Source organism: Chroicocephalus ridibundus, chromosome 15 (assembly GCF_963924245.1).
Source record: "Chroicocephalus ridibundus chromosome 15, bChrRid1.1, whole genome shotgun sequence".
Lineage (NCBI taxonomy): Eukaryota > Metazoa > Chordata > Aves > Charadriiformes > Laridae > Chroicocephalus > Chroicocephalus ridibundus.
In genome coordinates, this window is record NC_086298.1 from 6,305,637 (window position 1) to 6,320,258 (window position 14,622).

The 14,622-nt window shown below is 46.6% G+C and overlaps 1 protein-coding gene across 17 annotated transcripts in view; it reads right to left on the reverse strand.

Moving 5' to 3' along the window:
* Positions 1-14,622, reverse strand: part of DNM1 (dynamin 1) — a 69,416-nt gene that overhangs the window by 22,886 nt on the left and 31,908 nt on the right. For 14 of the 17 annotated variants that reach the window (XR_010073358.1, XR_010073359.1, XR_010073357.1 and 11 more), the window contains exons 10-15: positions 13,716-13,854; positions 5,445-5,531; positions 5,165-5,235; positions 4,649-4,700; positions 3,426-3,437; positions 2,052-2,165 (exon numbers count right to left, since the gene is read on the reverse strand). Coding sequence is in view for 10 of the 17 variants with exons in the window: in XM_063352674.1 (XP_063208744.1) it covers positions 2,052-2,165; positions 3,426-3,437; positions 4,649-4,700; positions 5,165-5,235; positions 5,445-5,531; positions 13,716-13,854 (475 nt within the window). In the remaining 7 variants the exon portion in view is untranslated. Of the gene's footprint in view, positions 1-2,051; positions 2,166-3,425; positions 3,438-4,648; positions 4,701-5,164; positions 5,236-5,444; positions 5,532-10,313; positions 10,453-13,715; positions 13,855-14,622 lie in introns of all 17 variants that reach the window. The other 3 variants (XM_063352675.1, XM_063352672.1, XM_063352677.1) reach the window with 1 other exon arrangement.

The window sequence follows — 14,622 nt, forward strand, 5'->3', positions numbered from 1 at the left end:
TCCTGAATTTGTGGAGAAGGAGAGCGGAGACAGACATGCAAAGATAACTGTCTAACAGAGAACCATGCACTGCAGACAGCTCTTCAGGATGGAGCCGGCTCCAGGCAGGACAGGTTTGGGATGGGAATCCCCATGCTCAAGGCTCTCTGGCTGCCCCTCAAATGCACCAACTTTTAGCCTGACTCAGCTATGCAGTCCAGATGGAAGTTGCTGCCTTTCTCCCTCACAACAGCCAGAGATCAAGGAGCTGAGCTTGGGAAGGAAGCAAATAAAACCATGCTTCCCTTTCCCCCCTGCTCCCACTCAGTTGAAGACAAAGGCTCCTTTCTCAGTGGCAGCTCAGACCTCATCAGCACTGGTTCTCCTGTGTTTAAGGGACCAAGGCTGGCAGGGGGCTGTTTTCATTAGGCAGCTCTACCTCTTGCTATGCAGAGGGGAAATGGTGCAGACCTCCAGTTGCTATTGTCCTGTTGTGTCCCCCCATCCTCCCCCCTAACGCTGCCCTCCCTCAGGAGGGAAGGGAGGTCCAATCCCCATCCCAGGCAACTGGAATCTATCAACAGTTTACACATCCCCACTGCAGCCCTCCCTCCCACTCCCCAGGGGAAGAACAGGGAATTCTGATCATCTCTGTAGTACAGATGCAGCAGCTGGCTTTGATTAAACTACTTGATGTTTATAACCACTCAACCTGCATATGCAACCTAGAGGAAAGTGAAGCCTCCCCCAGCAACTCTGAATACAAAGGTCAGCAGTCATGTAGCAGAGACACACTGATTTAGCAAAAGACATTTCAATGCCTGGTTCTTTAATTAGGAATTTGCTGCCTGCTCATCCATAGCAGCACAGCAGCAGTCTCCATGCAGAAAGTGACATTTAGAGTCTGATTCATCACTGTATTTGTCATCATTTCCACCTGCCGAGAATGAAACAGGCCCACTGATACAAACTAGACAAGTAGCCAGGCCTAGGCTGCAGCTACTGTGTGCCTCAAAACACCTGAGGGACACAAACTATAGCAAGGGGCAGAGCAGTTTCCTTATTTGCAATCAGAAACCCCAATCAACTTAGAATGCGTGACTATATCATACCAGGCATTTTTCATCCCACAGCACATTGAGCAGGGCTAACTCTTTCGATTATGTCCTTACCAAAATCATCCAGCTATTCTTTCTCTTTTCAAAGTAATCAGAAAAGACAATTATTTACCTTTGTCTTGCACAGGAAGCAACACACTGTTGACAATGATAATTTCAGCTGGGACAATTCTGTCCACTTATATCATTTCCCACTGAAGCAGAAAGACATCACAGCACAATGCCAGCATTCCTAATATTCAAGATTTTCAAGCAACTTTACAGAGTAGGTCTATGTTCCTATCAGGGATAGGAACACACTGTACTTTTCATCAGCAGTACTCTAGCCATTCACAATTCAAACAATTTTACAAATAATGTGTTAACTGGCACAGTTAGTATAGAAACATTAAAAAAAGACATTCCTGCATTGCAGGTTTAACAACTGAATCTTGGGGAGGTTAAGTAATTTACACCAAGTCAGAAAGAGCCAGCACCTGAGCTGCAGCTTCAGGTCCCCACCTCCTCTTGCTACACTCAAAGGAGAAAGCTTTTTTTCTTGTGACCAGGAGAGATGGATGAAAACCTCTGCCATACTCCTTCAGGAAACTCATCATGGCTGCCCCACAAATACCAAAAAGTCCAAATCTTGGAACTAACCCATCACGCCTTTGATCACAGCTGCCACAGCAAGACAAATAAAGGTTAAATTCACTCCAACTGTCTGTCAACTTTCTGCTGAGACATGGCTTCAAGCACAGATATTACTCCTTGTGCATCAAAAAAGCCACGTTCACATCAACTCAGAAATGCTCAGCAGTGCTGAGACCACAGGGAACCTGGCCCAAGGATAGTTTCAGCTTCTGTCACAAGCTGCAGACAGTAGTCAGATGATACATCTGTAACACCCAGTGAACTAAAAGCCTTATTCTTATCAGATGCCCGAGACTTAAGTCACAGAGTTGAGCTACTCACCTCATCATCCTTGTACCAGGAGAGGTTCTCCGCTGTCAGGACAAACCAATACTCCTTGGAGCCACCCTTCATGATCCCAATGTTATTGATGGTGAGCCAGCCCTTTCGGATGACCTAAGGGGGTGGAAGCAGCGAGCATTAACAAGGGTCCTAAAATCCAGCCCTTAGGTGACAGAGGAAAGATCAGAGGGTACCCCTACAAAGAGTAGTATGGAAAGACAAGGAACACTGTGCTCTCTGCTGCTGCCAGAAGAGCCCCCCACTCAACTGGCCAGTGAAGGTCTTGGCCTTGAAAAGGGGCCAGGAATAGCATAAAAAGGATGCAGGAAGAAACCTGGCAGTGCTGTGCATTATACCCTCTGCCAAGAGGAAAAAGATGCAGGAAGAACTGCATCAAGGGTGCCTTGGACACTGGCACAACCTACAAGCACCAAATCACATCAACACACTGAGAAAAGGCCATGCCTAGAGAAAACCAGGACACCAGCACACCTTTCGGCACACCACGTGTGGAGTGCTTCACCCAGCTCAGGGGTGGGGGGAACCAGTTCAAGAAGAAAAGATGGGCAAGCAACCCAGAAAGAGTTGAGTTTAGTAAAAAGGAGACACTAGGTATAACAGAACAAAATGGTGCATCTGGAATTAGTACCATGGACTTCAGCATACCCAGGTATTTGAGCTGTCATATTAATTTAGGACAAAATAAGTTCTTTTAAGTTTAGTCTGTAAAGCCAGGCTGTTGCTCTCTAGAGAACTCCAATTCACCAAGCGCTGGTTTAGAGCTTCACACAGGCAGTAATCAAATGCAAGTATGTGTCAGCTTAAATGCATTAGCTTATATATGTATTACTACAATGTTAACACCCGAAAACATCTGCATACATTGTGTGTGTACCTTGTTGTCTGGATGTGCTTGTTGAAAACGACCTGGCATTGAAAAACCCATGTGACTGCACTGCATATTAGCAGTTGCACTGTGTGAGCAGCCTACCATAGAAGTACACAATCCTTTTAATCGTTAGTTTATCCTACAAAGGTAAATGCAGGAGCACAGGATCTTCATCTCATGCCTACTGTTAAGCTCGAGAGAGTCCTATTCTCTCTGCGGGCAGGAGGGGGCAGCGAAACAGAACCACACATCCTTGGATTACTGCTTTTTATCTCCACCCACTCACAAGATCTACCAGCAGTTCTGAATTTTTCCTCAACATACTACCTTTTCACCTCATTTCTGCTTCACCTATGTCTAGTGCCAGCTGTCCTCCTCTCCCCATTCAGCAGCAGAGGGAATAATTTGTCTATGCACTGTTCTTGCCTTCCCAGATGCAACATTAATGTTCATTAGCACACCCTGCTGAGGGGCCTTCTACTCACCAGGATCTCATCCTGCAAAGGGGAACCATAGCAACAGCAGCAGAGCAGAGAGCAGGAGAGGAGCAAAGAGAGGAGAGATTGTTACTAGGAAAGCTGGAGCAGGAGAAGAGAGGCTCAAAAATAAAATAAATTGGAAGCTGATACCAAAGTCTTAACCCAGGTGTTAATAAAAGCAACCCCCATCCCAAAATAAAGTCTGCTAATAGGAAAGCCAAAGCACTTTACAGGTAGATCCAGAGTTTGCCCTTTGCGCTCTTTTACACTCAGCTCTTCTGTAAGGTACACTGCAGAGGATGGGGTTCCCTACAGCTGCTCCGAGATCCCACGAAATGGATGGTTGACCAGCCCAACCTCCTGAACTTCATGCCTGCTAACAGTACTGAAGCAGTCTGCATGTTTATGTGCAGGGAAAGGTGGTCAAACATGTTATAAAGAGGATGGATGGCAGCAGGGAATGTCTTTAGAAAGACTAAGCAAAACCATTTGCTTCCATTCACTATGATTCTGCTTGTAAGGCTTTGTTTTCACAAGATCTTCTAAGCCTAGATAGCTTTGCCATGTCCCCAGCAAATCTAGGAGAAACTGTCATTAGCTCCTTTTTAATTGTACGTACGCTTCTTACAGTTCCTGAAGGAATAAGGGAACTCCTCCCCTCCACCACTGTCTTCCTCCCATGAGTGTGTTCTCATACATACCCAGTGCAACCATGGCTATAATTGCCCTTTGTCTCCCTGTATGGAGGTTTAAGTATTTCCAGTGAAGTTTTCCAGAAGAGAGTCCATGAACTCTCTTGAAATCCCTTTCCAGAAAGTAGGTATCACTGATGGGAAAGACAACTAGAAAATACAGTTCTGTACTGTAACAGTTGAGACATAGTGTTCTGTACCCTTCACCTCAGCAGAAGAGTTAGCACAGCCAGTGAAGGGGCTGAACAGCGGTTTACACATTAATAGGATTTCTACCAGAAGAGCAAGACCAGATCTTGATTATCAAGCATTCTTTTCCCTCTACAACACTTTCCCTCCATTGCTGCTACATGCTCAGTTCTTCCTGACTGCAGTTAGCATAAAACACTATCCTCCAGGTATAAACAGTTTGGCAAGTAAAATAAACAACTTGGAGCACTGCTGCATCCAGCCCAGCACAGCACTTGTCCACCTGGTAGCTTCCAGGTAGCAAACATGTCCTTCTTGCAGCAGTGAAGGAGATGGAACTTGGCCTACCTGGTTGCCAGCTGCCTTCTTCTTGCTCATCTGGCTGCTCCTCTGCTGAGCACTGCAAACAACAGCAGAGACATTCAAAACCCCTCAAGCTCTTCTTGATCACCTGAATCCTGCTCCCATCAGACAGCCACTAGAGTGAGTTCATGCCCTTCACCACTGGTTTCCAAGCCTCGATAACCCAATATATTTCCATCTGCTCTCTCAGCCTGGTCTACTCATCTTCTCACTCCCACCTGAACCACACTTGAGTTACTAACCCTTCACAGCTTCTGCTGTTTCCCCCCCCAACACCTAACCAACCCTAATACTCTAACTCCCCTTCTACACATCCCTATCCTCCTCCCCAGACTTGCAATACAGAGCCACGAAAACCAAGCAATACTGAGAGCTGAACTATACTTTGGGACCACAGCATCTGCGCCAGGGCCTTTGCAACCCATTTACTGGAGCAGCCATAGGACAGAGCCACAGCAAACACATGCAGAGAAGGGGAGACAATAGGATGTGAGTGCTTACTTGGCAAAGCCAATGAAGTCCTCATGGTTTGTGTTCATGTAAGCCAGCTCAATGTCTATGAGAAGCATGACCTGCCAAAGAGGAGCACAGAGCAAAACAGAGATTAGTGACTGACACTGCTAACAGTCAGGGGCAGACAGAACCCTGTACACTGTTCATCTGATCATCCCTCTGCAGCCAGACACCCCTTGGCTTAGGCCACTCCAGCCTAGACTGACCCTTCAAAGGTGTCCCCCACCCTACCCAACCTCCCCTCTTACACACACTCCTGATCCCTTACCTGATCTTTGGTCCTGCCTTCTCTCTCACGAATGTGAGTAGTAACAATCCTCTCCATCTCCTCACGCAGATGAGGGTACTGGCTGAGCTGCAAGAGAGAGAACACACGTGCACATGGGAAAGGGAGGTATAAAGGGGGGAGCAGCCCCCCCACATGTATGCATGCACACATACACCCTGCAATCAGATATTTTCAAGGGAAATTCTAGAAAGCTGGACTTGCAGAGATTTTTCCAAGCTCCTGGAGGTCTGCGGGGGACAAAAGTTCATTCCCTCTTGCTTTGGGCTTCAGAGAAAAGCCCTTTTCACTCTTGCAGCAACCCTTCTGCCTCACCGGAGACCTGCTCCAAACCCACCACATTCTTCCTGGTATGAGGCTCTTGACAAACCCCAGATGCAAATGCGCTGCTAATTGCTTGTTGGGTTTTTTCCCATTAAAGTGAACAATTTCTCTTACATTCAGCATCTCATTGTAGTAGGCTAAATAGATGAATGGCCTTTTGCTACAACCTGCTAAATCCTATGGGAATTCTCCCTGGGAAGTGAAGTGGATTTCCATCTCCATTTGCTGACACACTAAGAGAAAGCATCTGGCCCTCTCCGTCAACATCTGCCAGCAGAGACAGAGGATCTGACCAACTCAGGGGGACATGCCTTCAAGAAACACTGTGCTCTGGGCATCCAGCTGCTGCTACTTGCTCACCACCTGTGTTGGGGCAGGATTACATAGTTGAGGTCTATTATTCACATCGCACCTACACCACACTTTTGCCACGTTACTGAGGAGGGAATCCTTTCCTGCCCAGAGAGAGAAGTAGTACTTCACTAGCTGTGTTTCAAAAGAATATCTACAGAGATCATCATGAGAAACCCTTCCAAAATGAGCATCCTTAAAGCCCTGTGGGTTTCACACAGCACCTACCTACTTGCCTAGATTCATATGAGCCTCTAGTGATTTCAGTAGCATACCTGTGTGTTTCTCAGATCAGGCCCAGCACAGTCAAATGAAATTAATCCTCCAGACCCAGGATCTAGCCCTTTCTTCACCACTTCACCTATCACCTCTGAAATAATTCCCCCTTTTTTTTTTTTAATATTACCTTCAATTTGACTATAACATCAAACAGCATTTCCTAATATAAGTCTTTTATATTCCCTCAAGGGGTGTATAAAAAAAAGAAATCTTGTTTGCTTATGATCTGTACTACATTTGTTTCATTCCTCCAATTTACATGAGAGCTTCTTCCTAAACTGGTTTGGCCTTTTGTTCTGTATACATGCTAGAAGGAACTCGCTAAAAGCGCGCAGCATCACTACTGTAAGCCAGATCCTAGTCTAACCAGCAACAATATTCTTAACATCTGACTACAAATAGTCTCAAACCCTTTCAGCACCCTTGCAGTCGAGTTGCAATAGCCTGGAACTGAAATTGAGGACTAGCTTTGACACTGCTTATTTTCAAATGTGTGGTTTGTTTTGAATGCCAATGACCCTACAGAGGCAGGAAAAAGCCACAAGTGGATCTAGCATTCCCCACCACCACCTTGTCTTGAAAGTACAAAGTGGGTGTTCTCCATGATCTTTATGGTTCAGGCAGCTGGTTGCTTCAGAGACACACAGGCAAAGCTTCCTGTTTCCTTTGGGGGGGGGGGGGGGTTGGCAAAGGATAGATGGGCAAGTTATGTCAAACAAAAACAGGAAGCTGGAAAACCTCTAAGCAAGTCTCAGCTTCTTTGCTTCAAATTAAAAAAAACAGTCAAACAAACAAACCAACCACATCAAACCTCCCCCCACCACCCCACTCCCAACCAGTACAAATGCACACAAAGTACAAAACAAGTTGTGGTTTATTCAGAACCCAGGTCACCCAGCAACATTCATGTGCAAAAATAAATCAACAGCATCAGTCCCCGTGCAGGAGCTTCCAACCCCAAGCATGCACAGAAGAAGCAAGGGTGGGCAAGGAAAGAGAACACAGACAAGCCACAGAACGTCACACCACCAGGGCACATGCAATTGGGCATAGAGGGGCAAGGAGTTATCACCAGCTGTACAAACAGCACCCAGAAATGCCATGACTGAAAGACAGGAGAGCAGGCGACCCTTCAAGGGGTTAAGTCTGTCAGCCTGGGATCGTGTCCCAGCTCAAGTGGGTTTTCAATCCTGTTTTAGCTGCATTTGCCTGTTTAATCAAAATACAAGCTCACAGCCCTCTGAAACCAAATTTGTCCCAATGTTCGTTAGTTCCCCTCTTTGCAGATTCCAAGAGTCCTTGCCAGCACAAAGATCAACTTTTAGCTGAAGGGTTGCTGACTTGCAAGACCTTCCTGCACTTGTGAGATGCTGCAGTGCAGTCTGGCACAGAAGGTTCCTGCTTTTGGAAAAACACTGGCTAGAACACTATCCTCTTAAACGTAAAGCTGGCATAAGCATGCGAGCCCTTCTGTTGATTTTGGAGCTAACTCTCCATTTACCCAACTGGAAGGAGCTCAGAATCAGGCCAGTCAGAGCAGTTCTTAATGGCTACCTTCCCTTCAGCCCTCAACTTTGTCTAACAGTCAAGAAATAGTCAACTGCAAATCTCTTTTCATACAGGAAAGCTGTACTTCTGTAGCACGCAACAGATGGGTTTGTCTCCTTCTGTGTTCTTTATTAATAGCCTCATATTATTCCATCTATGCAGCTTTATCAACTGCACGTACAAAGATTTCTTCACCATCTGGGGTGAAATGAAATAATTGTGGCAGCACACAAACAGTAACACACAATAGTTCAGGACAGCAACAAACCAAGGCTACAGGACTGTTAAGCTAATTCAAAAGGTGTCAGCCCAAGCAGACTTCCTTTCAAGAAGCCTTGCAGGACTTCTAGTGAGTTTAAAAGTTTGTTTTTGTCATCAGAAATGCAGCATCAGTCCACAACACAGCAGGCTGGGTATTACCTTACAATTAGCATCAGTCCTAAAGCAGCCTTTTCCAGATGCTTCCCCTAATAGCACATGCTCGTGTCCACATCAAGCAGTTAGGGCTATAACATGCAAGATAGATATCACAAATTAACTAATGCCCCTGTGCTGTTACTACCTTATGCCATCAGAACCCACCTCAGGCCGGCTGCTATCCTAAAGTGGTCTATAGCAGTTTACCTTCTACTCTTTCAGAAGGAGATACAGGCAGGATTAACCTTCTCATTACATGTAGGTATTTGACTTTAAGCATTACTAAAGCTTTCTTTTTATTTTCCAGTAGTATTGCTACATATTTTCATTCAGGCGCTTGTTTTGCATCTCTAATGTCTGCTTCCCAGGCCTCTCCAGCTTTTATTACAGCCATTAGTCTCCTACAATATCACTGCTACTATCACCTTCCTTACAGGATATACCTTGGAACACCTTGCATCACCTTGGAACATCCTCACAGGGTCCTCCACCATATCACAGATTAAAATCCACACAGCAAGTGGGTGTCCAGCCAGTCTAACGGCATGGTGCAACAGAGAAACTGGAATTCAACACCCTTGGGGTCTTCATGATCTTTCTCGCTCCTCACCCAGAGCAAACATCTCCAGCCAGATATAGAACACAGTGTAAGCAATCAAACCCATCAAATTAATAATAAAAACAACAACAAGAGAAACAGGCTGGGAAGGAGTTACTTTGCCTCACCACATCAGCCCCCACAGTCTGGCTACAGCAGGACTCTCAAGAAATAGACTGGGCAGAGCTCGGGGCATGTCAAAGATGACTCCTTAACAGAGGCAGAGGTGAGCTCTGTATTCCTAAATACAACCAGACCGTATTAGCTCAGCTCTTGCCTTCACTCTGAACTCATATCAATTCTTACATTTAGATAGGTGTATATGTTAGTGAGTCTGGCTGTAACCCTGGAGAAAGGGAATTGTAATTTTCAAGTCCTAAAATAACCCATGAAACAGCCCTTTCCAACTCAGTTTCCAGAACATACTTCTGTTGTGCCACAGACATGTTTCTGGCCCCTCACTGCTAAGTTTAACACCAATTGCCACATCTGCCTTTTTTTTTTTTTAAGGAGGCATGTGGTGCCCCCTCCTGGAGGAAGCCAGCCTGGGAAAGAAACCCACTCCTGCCCCAGCCTCCAAGCGGTATTTGACCCCCAAGACAGTTTCCCTCTCCACTTACTGCTGCCCTCTTCTAGCCTAAGGCTTCACCTCCTGTGGTTCACAGCATACAAGGAAAAGCATCCACACTACCTCCCCCTGAGCATAATCCAGGGAGCGAGAGATCAGCAGGAGAATGATGCAGAGGGTGTAATGCCTGGAAAAGCTTTTCCCCGAGCTTTTGGGACTGCAATCTTCCATTGACTCAAAATATCTCTTGCAGAACATCTTGCACCTCAAGCTTTTAATTGACTGTTGTTTTGTATGCACTACTGCTCAACATAGCTCTGCAGACAAGATGAAACCTGCAGACCACTCATGCTGTGGGGATGCAAGATATTTTTCTAGGGTATCCAGATTTTAAGGGGGTCCCAGAAAAAACAAGGAAGAAGTTCCAAATGCACAAGCAGTGGCATAGCAAATGGGGCTTGCAAAGAGTTTGATCCACACTGAGGTGAATGCCACTGAACCAGAGAAAAGGGGTATGCTAGAGCAATCCACTGGATCCCAGCTCACTTCTCAGCTAAAGAGCCCATCAGCTGATGCCCACTTCTCTTGGCCTGCTTTTAAACTGCTCTTACACCTGCAGGTTGCTGCTCTCCTTTAGATGCATCTTTAGAACCAATTTCTCTCACTAGGTTTGCTGGAGTTCCTGGGGTGGGTGTAGAGAAACAGCGTGGAAGAGTGTGGGAATAGGGTGGGCATTGACCTTTCTTTGCATTTTTTGTTTCTTTACCTTTTCGCTACACTTTCTGATGGTGGATGTGAGCTCACTCACTACCATATCCACACACTTCAGACTCGGCTCCTTCAACTTCTGCACCTGCTTTTTCACTATGGCTTCAAAAGCGAGGTCAGGCGTGAAGAGACCCGTTCTGCATGGCAGGGGCAGGGTGGGAGGAAGCAACGAGGAAGAAGAAAGCAAAGCAGAGAAAGAACAGGAAGGAGGAGGAAAGAGGAGGAAGGAAAAGGGAAAAGAGAGAAAACACAAGGCAAAATGAGAAGTGAGATTTTGGTTCATTTCATTAGTTTATTGAACCAGGTGAGCATTGCTATGGGGCCTGTGCACTGCCAAGTATCAGGAGAGTCTACAGGCAAATGGAAGTGGCAAGGGGGAATGAGGTAGGAGCAGCTGGGCCAGTGAAATGGTGAGCTGTCAAGAGCAAGATGAAAGGATGGAACCCCCCAGGGATCAAGTGATCTCTTTCTGAAGGAAAGCTTCTTTGGATTTCAGGACAAAGCTGCTTGCCACAGTGAGCCACTGCTTCTCTTCCTAGAGGCTCACCAGGTCTCATTTCCCTTTGTCTCAGGCATTTCCCCTTTCCTTCCCACCAATGGTTATCTCCCCTTCATGTTTTCCTAATTCCAGATGCAGGAAGCCTGAACAGGAGCCAAGCTAAGACTTGCAAAGGTCTGTCACATCTTGTTTTGGCAGAACTGAAGTCTCTCAGTTTCAGAGATTCAGACAAACTGCTCCACTTATGGAGCATATTTCATCTCACTCACCTTCCCTGCAGCGTTAACTTCCTCAGTAAGAACAGATGTACCCAGTATTTAGGAAAATGCAAACATGCTACAGGGCATCCATAACCATGCAAAGCATCTGTTCTGCCCCGGCTAACCTGTAGCATCAGACCCAACACAGGCCTGTTGAGGTTTATAAGAAATTACTAGTTTCCACTGACACTAAGCGGCCTGTATTCTCACTGGCTCCACTACAAAAGAGCAGAAAGTCCACAGAAACTAAAGTTACCAAAACACAGCCAGGAGAGATACAATTCTGGACTACTGCACACAAAGTGGTTTTTCAGAACATCTTTAACACTTCAAAGCTTCTACCAGGATGCTCTTTGTTGCAGAATCTGAGTTACTTGTTTTAGTGTGGGGCGTTACTGCTTTGTAAGTGCTTTCAAGGGCACAACGTCCCCTTGACATGGAAAGGACATACTGCCTTTCTAAAAGTACAGGTAATAGTCAAATTTGGGGTGCCTACAGCTAACAACCAATCCAGGACTAGCTATAAATAACTACCACCTCATCTAAGTCAGATATTTCCTTCTTCACCTCATCTTTCAAATCTCTGTGGATAACACCTGCAAGACCCCAAGCAACACCAGTATTAAAACACTCTTCAACACATATTATAGGACCTACAATCAGTCTGCCTTTCAAGCAGCAAAGAGTTGGAATGTGCTACAGGATTCAGCTTCACCCAAGGGTCTCTCTGAAGGTGCCAACAATGCCCCTTTCTGAGCAAAGAAAGGCCATTTCCAGAGTTAAGTTCACATCCTCTGACTCAGCAGCAGTTTCCTACTAATCCAGTTGCCCTGCTAGGCTCAATATACGCTGTTTCCCCCACCAGACTTGGAGGGGCCTGCACACACACAAAAAAATTTAAAAAAAAAAATCAGTGTCTTCCAGTACCTGAGTGACAATATTTTGTTTCTTCAGTTACAAAATTGTAACCATGGCTACCAGCGCACACGCAGAACACCTAGCACCGAAGTCAACCATCAAATTCTTAGCAGTAGGATTTCAGCTAAAGCGGAATGCTTTAATTCTGAGTCTGTTACTTTCCCCCCCATCCCTGCGTCTCTTCTCCTCCCTTATTTCCTACCCTGGTGCACCCACCACCTGATCACTTGAGGAACCTGCTGCTGTCAGAAGAGATGGTCTATTCTGAAATTGTCAGTAAAAGAGGAAACAAAAAGAAGCAATGAAGAAAAAAGTCAGAAATGGAGGGAAGGATGCAAAGAGAAATAATGAATGGGAGATTCTGAATAGCACCTGATGGATGAAGATCAAATCAAGGGAAACTTCAGAGGGCATGAAAAAGGAGGGCCCTTCTGATCCAGTTAGCAGGCGACTCTGGATACTTGGCAGCCTGAGGGCCTGTGCTTACCTGTCGCCAGGCTCTAATGGCAATTTTCTGGGTGCTCCCCACAGTCACACACCCCAAGAGAGGGCAGCAGGACAGAAAAAGGAAGCTCCTCCAGCACTCTAGAAACCTGAGCAATCTCTCACTGCATCCACTTTGCTTTCCCAGACTGTCCTGGTAGGCAAAGCATATGCCTGCATGCCTGAGCCCTTCTATAGAGGCTCTTGGCCCTAAGGACTAGGCATTTCTACAAGTAACAGCAAATATCACCACTTGGGCACCTTTCCCTACCCTTGCAGAGACAGGGTGTCAGACTCTCCAGACACCTCCTGCTATGCCCATTTACCTGCACCTGAATAGCCAGTGGCTGTTTCGGTCTCCAGCGCCCATACCACCACCCTAACTGAGGTACCTTTTCACCAGTACCTAGCCCTGCCTGAAGCAGCAAGCCATGGCTGAGAGGGATGGCACAAGTCTTATCTCGCTGCCCTTCAACCCCAACCTCAGAAACAAGAGCTGCCATACCCAAAGGACAGAACAAAGGTAGATTCCCTCCCTCAGCCCCAACAAATACCAGTATGGATCCCAAACGGGAAAACCTGAAGCCCGCCCTCTCTCATAGAGAGCAGGACCCCCCCAGAGGTTGATGACCTTTCTAACTTGCTTCTTCTCAGCCATGTTCTGCTCTTCAGAACAGGATATGGACCAAGCCAACCACAAACCAAGCCAAACACCACAGGAACGTCTCCCTGCAATACAGTCCACAGCTATAACTGCTGCAGCCTCTGAAGTTCAGCCCATATACCCTCCACCCCCCTTCAGGAGCACCAAAGGCTAGTTTGGGATTAACCCTCTCACTTCTACAAGAACAGAGGGGACAAAATTTAAATCCCAGTTTCTGGCTTGGAAAACAAACCCAGATACTAAATGTAGAGTCAAACATGGTCACATATGAAATACCCTTGGGTTTAGGAATCAGGAGTCATGCTACAGACAGAGGGCTGGCAGGGACACCTCCAGCATCCCTCAGCTCTAAAACATTCAGGGAGCAAGGCCATGGCCCACATCCCACACCGCTTCCCTTCCTGTTTGGCTTGTTGGCTGGATCGCCCCAGACTGCTACCGCTCAGGTCTAGTCATGCTGAGGAGGTGGTTAGAAACACCGAGTGTGGCTGCAGGCAAGTCCCTGCCCAGGTCACAATGCTGTGCCGCAGCCAGCGAGCGGGTGGAAGGTGCCAGCTCCATGCTGCCTCTGGTTACCTTCTTGGTGCACTGTCTAACGGTATTGATTAACTCCGATATGACCATGTCCACGCATTTCAGGCACGGTTCTTTAATCTTCTTCACCTGCTTTTTCACAATGGTCTCAAAGGCCATGTCGGGTGTGAAGAGACCGGTTCTAAACACCCAGGGTGGGGACAAGACAAGGCAGGGTGGGGAGAAGGGGCAAGGAGAATGTCACAGCGTTACACACACATCTTGGAGCAGGCACCGCCACCACTGAAACCCAGCACATGGAGCTGGGGAGTGTCATGTCCCCCTGAGAAGCCCTTACTGGAGTCAATGGAAAGTGGGAGACACTCGGCACCTCCCATGAAGGTGGTGCTGAGTGCAAAAACGGATCCCAGGTGGACAGCTACGGCCAGGCCACCATTTCACCTCGATCACCAGGCCCAAGGGTGTCAGGGGCTGACCCCTCTGCAGCATATTTGACCTCAGAGTTGTGCAGCAGATGGGAGGCCTTTTCTGAAAAATTTTCTTAATGATTAGGACACTAACACATTTGATACCCTTTATTCAAGCTCAGCTGGTGACTGAGCAAAAGAAAGGAATAAAAATAAAGCCAGGTCAGTATTTGTTCACATCCAAGCATGGTGGATGGTCTCTGACAGGCACCAGGCCCTGCTCAGCTTCCCAGGAACAGCACAACTCAGGGTCTCAGGGCCACGCTTTCTGACAGCCAACCTCTGCCAAGGGGAACACAAGTGTTTGCTAACTGTGTTTGGAGCCACTGGGATCCTAGTGACGGGCACCCTGATGTTCCCTCAGATCTTTAGGGGAGGAGCTGCTCAGTACCAACAACTGTTTTGAACAACTAATTGTTGGTTAGTATGGAGGCAGAAAGTAAAAAGCAACATTTTAGTTTTAACTAAATGAAGGAGTAGCA